Below are 10,177 nucleotides of genomic sequence, written 5' to 3'. Positions count from 1 at the left end.
GCTTTACTTCTGTAAGTTTGACCTTCTGTTTTGACCTAAAGGTGGTTTCTCTAGGTCTATGATCTTAGAGTTGGAATAGGGTAGAGACCCTGGGGTGGGGCCATGATGAGCTACTGGACCCTTAACTTTTCCTCTCCTTTAGGCCTTTAGATGGTGGTTGTATGTCAGGGGGCTCCTCTTTCACTGCACATTTATGGGAATCTGGTACCACTTTGCCTCCTTCTTTGGATAGAATGTTTTTTCTTCACCTACATCCCACCCTAAATTCACGGTGTTTGACCATCAGATAGTTACTACACACAGTCACATCCCTATTCCATTCATCCAAAACTCCTTTTTTGGGGTTAACATAAGTGGAAGGTAGGTGACCCATGAACATAGCCATTCATTTATATGGGACTGGGCTCAACACAGCCCTCAGCAGCCTCCCTGATACTCCCCCCACCTACACACACAGAGCTGGAAATGCCATCCTTGCTGCTGCTCTAAAGTGTGGGAAAAACAGAGGTGGGGGAGGGTGATCCTGTACATTTTATTATGGCTAAGCTAAGAGGGGTTCATAGTGCACATCTCAATCCCAGCCTTCATCAGAGAGAGAAGGAGTTCTTAAGAGCAGATGTTGTATATTCCCTACCAAGAGATCCAGGGGCAAGATTTCTCCTGCTTCTGAACTCAGAGCCCATACTCTATTTCCCCCAGACTTCCATCCACTTGGCTCTGACACTTCCTGGAGTCTGAATTGCAATGTCCGGCCCTATCGTGTAAACCTATCCACTACAGTTGCATAAAGTCCAAAGTAGCATAGAAGAAGGAGAAAGACTGGTTAAACCAGATCCTTGGGTGTGGGCTTCATAGGTTTTTCCCATCTCAATGATGGAGTAGATTTGAGTAGATTAGATTAGAGTGATTAGAGTAGTTTTGGTTTGTGTAATGACAGTATTATAAGGTACAGTGAAGGGACACGAGACAAGGAGCAAGCCTGTGATGCTACTGTCAACCTCCCTCCATGCCCCTCCCTTCTAGAAGACAAAGTGCACAGCACAGACAGCAGCCATTACACGATGCTCTTATGAGAAAAAAATTTATATATATATATGTATTGGGGAACATTAAATATCTTGGATGTGCTAATGAGAAAATCATTTTCTCTACATGGACTGAATTTTTACTTGGAGACATGTTTTCCTACTAAAGGGAAGACTAAAGAAGGATTTTACTGTTGACCAGGCAAGACACCTCCCCAAAGATGACAATGCCTTGGACAGTGTTGATGGCAGGCTGGAGCACCTGGAATCCTTGGCCCATACTGGCAGGTACTAACTGGAAACAAACTCTTCTTGGGGGGCGAGGATGGGAGGCACCTTAGGCCCAGTTTCTCATCGTCGAATCTTACACTTTTCAAACTCTGTTGGTGTCTGACTTCCCTTTCCCTGATAGAACAACTCTGGCCCTTGGAGGTGGCTTGATGACTGCAGGCTATATAACCCATCATTCTCCCTTGCTCTGGGTAGGAGGTAAGCCTATGATAGCAGAAACACCCACATACTGGGGCTTGGAATTCCTGTTTGTGTTCATTTAACTTTGTGGCATGAAGTCCATGGTGAATTGCTCTTTTTTCTTCTAGGATCCGTCCAACAGCTGTCATGAGTGCCTGAGCCTCAGCAGTCTCACTCTTCAAGATTGATCTGCTTTTGACTGATCCGTGGCTCTGCGCAGTGGCTGATATGGGCTTGAATTTTTGCAGAGCATCTTGACCATTGACTTTTTTATTGGGGAAAATCCACTTTAAAAACAGCCTCATCCTTTTTCTGAAGAGGTTTTCTGGAGGGCTATGTTTCTTCTCTGGCATGAGCTGGAGACATTTGCTCCCAACACAGTCTGTTATTCCCCTGACCTGGGCAGGGCGGCTCATACTTCCAGCTTGAGAGGTACCTAATTCTTTAAACCCTTCTTCTTGCTCTCCTGGTTTATGCCTCCTACAGTCCTCTCTTTTGTAAGTAGGGGCAATCATCTTGCTCTGGCTCTTCCATGAATCCTGAAGTTTTGAAGTTTTGGGCTCCTGCTGCCCTAAGTTGCTCCTTTGGGCTGCCATAAGGCCACTTGGCTCCTGGAAAGCTAATCTGTCTCTGGTGGGAACTCTCTGGGGATGGCACTGAGGCACCTGAGAAGCCAAGTTGTCTGCAGCAAGGAACATGTGTTTGGGAAAGTTCTGAAGCTGGTTGTCTGACTGTACCTTTACTTTGGACTTAAACTCACTAGCAACCTCCATGTTAAGGCATGGCTCACCTGGATGTTGGAAAACAGACATTCTAGGTAGTAGGAAACTTTTACTGGTCCCTGGCACCTCTAAACTCCTCATATGTACATTTGTGGTTTGGGATTTTGTCAACCCTTTGGTTTCCAAGATAACACTAGACTGTGGTTGAAGAGCAGGGGACTCCTTGGCCTCCACAGCCTCCCTGGCTTCTTCACCTCTCAAAGATTGGGATCCTAAGTTCACCTCCATCACTGTTACCCTATGGCAGGGGTCTCGTGAGGCCTGACCACCACTCACCTCTCTTGGCTCATTCCTGACCATTGCTGAACTTGGACCTGGCTCTAGGCTGTCCCTCTTGGCCCATTCCACAGTCTCACTCTTCCAGGTTCTGCCCACAAGGCTGAGTGTGAGGGACTGAGAAGGTGGCCTGCCCTCCTGTCCAGTCAGAGAAGCTTTTGAGGGCCCATGGTAGTCACCAGATGGAATACCTCCCAGGGCACTCTGGATTTCCTTACACACAGGTGAGGGGACAAGGAGAGGCCTCACCAGGGTAGGAACTGACTCTTCTGTTATCACCTTTCCTCCTGAATGAGACTGAGGAGGTTTTCCCAGGAACTCAGCAAACTTGACTGTCGAGTGGGACCCAGATACACAGGTGGCTGAAGGGGAAAAGGCAAACTGCAGAATGGTGGAGGGTTGAAACTTTTTCAACTTAAAAAGATTTATGGGCTTGAGGACCTTGAGGGGTAGGGTCCACCTGTGCTTTACCAAAAACCTTATAATATGTGCTTCCAGCACCTCTTGAGTGTCTGGATCAAGGAAGGAAACCCTACGGGAGGTGTTCATGCAGGGTTCCCAACCCTTCAAGATTCCTAGATTTCTGGTTTCCATGTGAATATCGGACTTGGGAGAAGCATGCTCGAGAGTAAGGCAGGATTGACTCACATTCACAGGAATCAAACCCTCATTGATCTGCCCCAACTTTTTGCCCAAATGGCCTTTCAAAATGTTTTCTAGATTCTTGTCTAAGCTCCTTAGTAAATCAATTCCTGAGTCATTCCTCAAGAGCCTCAAGTCACTTTTTGACTCCTCAGAGTTCATCCCCTGAAACTTCACTAGGGAGCTTTCTGAGCTTCTGGATAGATCTTTTGGGACCTTCCCCAGAATATGTCCCAGGCCCTTGCCTAGTTCCTGACTTAGCCGGAACCCCATCTTCTGTGCATCCTTGTTGCTTTCACCTGTAAACGAAGAGGGCTGTGAGGGTCCCTGCTTGTCCTTTGCCTGGCATGTCCCTGGTAATTCTCCCTGAAGCTGCCTTATCTCTAAAGACTTTTGGATCCTTTGGGGCAGCTCCCACCGGTGTTGGATGAGCCACTTTTGGAGGTGTTGTTCCAGTTGCTTCCGGAGCTCAGGACTGATTGGAAAAGTCTCAGGAGGGATGGAGGCAGCCCAGCTGTCCTCAGGAATGTTGGAAGTGAAGACACTAAAAAGTTCCTGAGATCTTTTGACTACAGAAGATAAAGCCCACCCATTTTCTAGTTGCTTCTGCAACAAGGACCATTCTGAATGTTGAATCTCAGTTGGGGTAAGAAATTGTATCTTATTCTGGGCTGTAGGGCAAGGTACTCCACAGGCCCTAATCTGGGGTAGAGAAGAAGGTGGTAGGATTGGGAGAGAGGATTTGAGATGTGCCTGGGTTTGGACCTGAGCCAGAAGTGGGGGCTGGAATTGAGGTATTGTTGGAATAAAGTGTTGAGATTGGAACTCTAGATGGGACAGGGGCTGGAACTGGCAAAGCAGTGGAGATATTTTAGCTTGCATTTGAACTGGGCAGGCCTTCGAAATTCCATTGAATAAGAAAGAAGGAGACTGTGGTGCCGAAGAGCTCTCAGAGATCCAGGCAGTAGCCACCAAGGATTCACTGTGCAGAGAAGGGAGACCCCAGAAAAACTGGTTATATTTCTGCTGTAGATGGTCCCCCAAGACCTTGGGATATGAGAACTGCTGAAGACAAGGCAGTTGCTCTGGTTTGTCTTTTGTGCTCCAGAAAAGTTGGGGGGTTGTAGTGTCCTGCTCAGTACCTAGTGATCTCAGCATGTTCCCCAAAGAATTCAGGTGGCAGTCTGGGCTCATTTGTTTTAGATGTGATCCATTGTTTTCTTTTTCCTTCCGAATCTCGATCTCAACTCTCTTTGTGACTTGTATCTCCAGGAGGTTCTGGTCATCAGAGCTGAGCAAAGGAGGGCTACTCACCTCTACTTGTCTGTCTGTAAGGCCTACCCAGAATGAGGCCTCTGGTGGGTTGTGGGAAAGGTGCTTTTTTTGGGACTTGCACTGTGATGAGGTTGATAGGCACAAGGATTTGGCAGCTGCCTGCCACCAGGACAGGGCTGAAATGGGACAGCTTGAGTGACCAAGGCCTGAGATGGCTGGGATGACAGAAGCTGACCAAGGAGTATGTGGAGACATGCTCTGTGGGACAGTGTCCAGTGGTAGTGCCATTGAAGAGTCACACTGAGTAAGAGTCAGAATTGAGTCTGGTGGTGGTAGGGCAGAGGAGGCTGTCAGAGGGCAGGCCTCTGAATCAGGCGGACATGATGGGGGAGAGGAAAGAGCAAGTGGCAGGGGTGAAAGGCTATCCTGTGGCAGAAAAGGCTCTACTGACTGAGAGGCACCCAGGGATGTGTGTGGATGAACAGAAACTGAGGAGGTCGTTGGGCCTGGAGAAGTGGAAGAGGCCAGATGTAGACGGCACTTGGTCAGAGGAGCCAATAGGGACGTGGCAGGAGCAGTATCTTCCACAGGCTCCTTGCATGGCTGGTGGGCTCCAGCAGGCACTGCTTTGCACATCTCACCAGGAGGGTCTTGACATGAGAGCTGATGAAAGTTGCCCTTGCCAGGGAGCCTCCCCAGGCAGCTGCAGAAGAGCAGATGGGACCAGGAGGGCTGGACAGGCCAGGCAGGGGTGGGCACCTGCAGCCCAGGAACCCTCCTCTGCCCCCACACTGACTTCATAATGCTCCTGCTCTCCCTCACCCTAGGGCTTTAGCCACACCCTCCCATGGCTCCCCCTCCCAGGACTGGGGTCACATTATAGGCTCTGGGAGGAAGGACGACCCAGGAGAGAAGGGGAAAGATTCTTTACCTTTGCAGAAGTGAAACCAGGTTGTGAGTCCCCTCCAGTTCTTCCAGGCAATCTCTGCAAGCTGGAAATCAGGAGACTGGGTCATGGTGGTGAAGGCAGAGGCCTAAGAGTCTTTCAGGAGGCTGAGTGCAATGGCCCTTTAAGGGAAATCTTTGGAGGATTAGACTCTGGAGCCCAAGTATCAGTGTCCAAGGCCACATGTCCCTGACAGTGATGGTAAGGCTCACTTGACAAGGGTTGTCCTCTGCCAAGTGCTTCCACGTTAATTAACCCCTGTAGCCCTTACAACTGCCCTGTAGGGGAGAAAGGTCAGTGGTCATCACACAGAGGAATCTGAGCAAAGTTAAACAACTTGTCCACAGTTGGACTTGGAGGTTCCACTTCCCAACCCAGGCATCAGTGGTCCACCACAGTCCACATACCTCATTTCTAGGTCCTCATGGCTTCATTCTAAGGACAAATTTCTGGGAAGTATCTGGGCTCTGATCTCCTTCCCAGGAGCCTCCCCAAGGCTCTGTTTCCTGAAGAATAGGCTCCGCCACTGGCATCCTCAGAGACCATGAAGCTGGGCCCTCAGGATTAGGAGAGATGGAAGCTAACTCTCGGGGGCATGCAGGGCTGAATGGCAAAGGCTTACCTTTCAAAGATCTACTTTTCTTCCTACTCCGGCTCCTCCCCTTCAGCTCTACTTGATGCTGAGAGATAAGAAAAAATGAGGGGCTAACACCCAACTCTCACTGTCCTCTATCTAGGCAAGCTGTGTTCACGAACAACATGACTTTCTACATTTAACTAAAACTCTGTGGGTTTTTCTCCCCTTTTACTTATGTTTAAAGTGGATAACAATATTTTCAGTTTTTCTTCTTTGAAGAGTGCAAAGAAGGATTTTTTAAGTTTTAATCACCATAGATTTCTTCTGTCACTGTTCCTCTGATCAAGAAACACACACGTGAGGAGGAGAAGATTGCTGAAGAGTAAGACATGGAGATCACCTTCCTCCCTACAGATACATCAGAAATACATCTACACGTGGAACTGCTCCTATAGAACACCCACTGAACGCTGGTAGAAGACGTCAGACCTCCCAAAAGGCAAGAAACTCCCCACATACCTGGGTAGGACAAAAGAAAAAAGAAATAACAGAGACAAAAGAATAGGGATGGGACCTGCACCAATGGGAGGGAGCTGTGAAGGAGCAAAGGTTTCCACACACTAGGAAGCCCCTTTGCGGGCGGAGAATGCAGGTAGCAGAGGGGGAAAGCTTCAGAGCCACGGAGGAGAGCGCAGCCACAGGGGTGCAGAGGGCAAAGCGGAGAGATTCCCGCACAGAGGATCGGTGCCGAGCAGCACTCAGCAGCCCAAGAGGCTTGTCTGCTCACCCACCAGGGCGGGTGGGGGCTGGGAGCTGAGGCTCGGGCTTCGGTTGGATCGCAGGGAGAGGACTGGGGTTGGTGGCGTGAACACAGCCTGAAGGGGTTAGTGCACCACAGCTAGCCGGGAGGGAGTCCGGGAAAAGGTCTGGAGCTGCCAAACAGGCAAGAGACTTTTTCTTGCCTCTCTGTTTCCTGGTGCGCGAGGAGAGGGGATTCAGAGCGCCGCTTAAAGGAGCTCCAGAGACGGGCGCAAGCCGCGGCTATCAGCGCGGACCCCAGAGACAGGCATGAGACACTAAGGCTGCTGCCGCCGCCACCAAGAAGCCTGTTTGCGAGCACAGGTCACTCTCCACACCGCCCCTCCCGGGAGACTGTGCAGCCCGCCACTGCCAGTGTCCCATGATCCGGGGACAACTTCCCTGGGAGAAAGCACGGCGCGCCTCAGGCTGCTGCAATGTCACGCAGGCCTATGCCGCTGCAGGCTCGCCCCGCATCCGTACCCTTCCCGCCCCCCGGCCTGAGTGAGCCAGAGACCCGGAAGCAGCTGCTCCTATAACCTCGCCCTGTGTGAGCGAAGAACAGATGCCCTCAGGCGACCTACACGCAGAGGCGGGTCCAAATCCAAAGCTGAACCCCGGGAGCTGTACGAACAAAGAAGAGAAAAGGAAATTTCTCCCAGCAGCCACAGGAGCAACGGATTAAAGCTCCACAAACAACTTGATGTAACTGCATCTGTGGAATACCTGAATAGACAATGAATCACCCCAAATTGAGGAGGTGGACTTTGGGAGCAGGATATATTATTTTTTCCCCTTTTCCTCTTCTTCTGAGTGTGTATGTGTGCGCTTCTGGGTGAGATTTTGTCTGTATAGCTATGCTATCACCATTTGTCCTAGGGTTCGGTCTGTCCATTTTTTGGTTTTTTACTTAAATTAAAAAAATATTTTTCTTAATAAATTTTTTCTTAATAATTTTTTTCTTATTTTTTATTTTAAAAAATTAAAAAATTTATTTTAAAAAACCAAAAAAAATTTTTTTCTCAAAAAATATTTTCTTAATAATTTTTTTCTTATTTTTTATTTTAATAGCTTTATTTTATTTTATCTTTCTTTTACTTTATTATGTTTTATCCTCTTTCTTTCTTTCTTTCTACTTTTTCTCCCTCTATTCTGAGCCGTGTGGATGAAAGGCTCTTGGTGCTCCAGCCAGGCATCAGGGCTGTGCCTCTGAGGTGGGAAAGCCAACTTCAAGACACTGGTCCACAAGAGACCTCCCAGCTCCATGTAATACCAAATGGTGAAAATCTCTCAGAGATCTCCATCTCAACACCAAGACCCAGCTTCATTCAATGGCCAGCAAGGTACAGTGCTGGACACCCTATTGCCAAACAACTAGCAAGACAGGAACACAGCCCCATCCATTAGCAGAGAGGCTGCCTAAAATCATACTAAGGCCACAGACACCCCAAAACACACCACCAGACGTGGACCTGCCCACCAGAAAGACAAGATCCAGCCTCATCCACCAGAACACAGGCACTAGTCCCCTCCACCAGGAAGCCTACACAACTCACTGAACCAACCTTTGCCACTGGGGACAGATACCAAAAACAACAGGAACTGCGAACCTGCAGCCTGCGAAAAGGAGACCCCAAACACAGTAAGATAAGCAAAATGAGAAGACAGAAAAACACACAGCAGATGAAGGAGCAAGGTAAAAACACACCAGACCTAACAAATGAAGGGGAAATAGGCAGTCTACCTGAAAAAGAATTCAGAATAATGACAGTAAAGATGATCCAAAATCTTGGGAATAGAATAGACAAAATGCAAGAAACATTTAACAAGGGCCTAGAAGAAATAAAGAGGAACCAAGCAACGATGAAAAACACAATAAATGATATTTAAAATACTCTAGAAGGGATCAATAGAAGAATAACTGAGGCAGAAGAATGGGTAAGTGACCTGGAAGACAAAATAGTAGAAATAACTACTGCAGAGCAGAATAAAGAGAAAAGAATGAAAAGAACTGAGGACAGTCTCAGAGACCACTGGGACAACATTAAATGCACCAACATGCGAAGTATAGGGGGTCCCAGAAGACGAAGAGAAAAAGAAAGGGACTGAGAAAATATTTGAAGAGATTATAGTTGAAAAATTCCCTAATATGGGAAAGGAAATAGTTAATCAAGTCCTGGAAGCTCAGAGAGTCCCATACAGGATAAATCCAAGGAGAAACACGCCAAGACACATATTAATCAAACTATCAAAAATTAAATATAAAGAAAACATATTAAAAGCAGCAAGGGAAAAACAACAAATAACACATAAGGGAATCCCCATAAAGTTAACAGCTGATCTTTCAGCAGAAACTCTGCAAGGCAGAAAAGAGTGGCAGGACATATTTAAAGTGATGAAGGAGAAAAACCTACAACCAGGACTACTCTACCCAGCAAGGATCTCATACAGATTTGATGGAGAAATTAAAACCTTTACAGACAAGCAAAAGCTGAGAGGGTTCAGCACCACCAAACCAGCTTTACAACAAATGCTAAAGGAACTTTTGTAGGCAAGAAACACAAGAGAAGGAAAACACCTACAATAACAAACCCAAAACAATTAAGAAAATGGGAATAGGAACATACATATCGATAATTACCTTAAATGTAAATGGATTAAATGCTCCCACCAAAAGACACAGACTGGCTGAATGGATACAAGAACAAGACCCATATATATGCTGTCTACAAGAGACCCACTTCAGACCTAGGGACACATACAGACTGAACGTGAAGGGATGGAAAAAGATATTCCATGCAAATGGAAGTCAAAAGAAAGCTGGAGTAGCAACTCTCATATCAGACAAAATAGACTTCAAAAAAAAGACTCTTACAAGAGACAAAGAAGGACACTATAGAATGATCAAGGAATCAATCCAAGAGAAGGTGTAACAATTGTAAATATTTATGAACCCAACATAGGAGCACCTCAGTACATAAGGCAAATAGTAACAGCCATAAAAGGGGAAATTGACAGTAACACAATCATAGTAGGGGACTTTAACACCCCACTTTCACCAAAGGACAGATCATCCAAAATGAAAATAAATAAGGAAACACAAGCTTTAAATGATACATTAAACAAGATGGACTTAACTGATATTTATAGGACATTCCACCCAAAAACAACAGAATACACATTTTTCTCAAGTGCTCATGGAACATTCTCCAGGATAGATCATATCTTGGGTCACAAATCAAACCTTGGTAAATTTAAGAAAATTGAAATCATATCAAGTATCTTTTCCGACCACAACGCTATGAGACTAGGTACCAATTACAGGAAAAGATCTGTAAAAATTACAAACACATGGAAGCTAAACAATACACTACTTAATAACGAA

At 46.7% G+C, this 10,177-nt stretch overlaps 1 protein-coding gene across 1 annotated transcript; it reads right to left on the bottom strand.

The window, feature by feature from the left end:
- Positions 1-1,213: 1,213 nt before the first annotated feature.
- LOC137770975 (spermatogenesis-associated protein 31A6-like) lies at positions 1,214-5,272 on the bottom strand. Its single transcript, XM_068554002.1, has one exon. It carries the CDS (start codon positions 5,270-5,272, stop codon positions 1,214-1,216), a length of 4,059 nt encoding a protein of 1,352 aa, XP_068410103.1.
- Positions 5,273-10,177: the final 4,905 nt, after the last annotated feature.

Source organism: Eschrichtius robustus, chromosome 10, assembly GCF_028021215.1.
Source record: "Eschrichtius robustus isolate mEscRob2 chromosome 10, mEscRob2.pri, whole genome shotgun sequence".
NCBI lineage: Eukaryota > Metazoa > Chordata > Mammalia > Artiodactyla > Eschrichtiidae > Eschrichtius > Eschrichtius robustus.
Note: the sequence above shows the minus strand (reverse complement) of the source record. Positions and strands in the feature narration are given on the sequence as shown.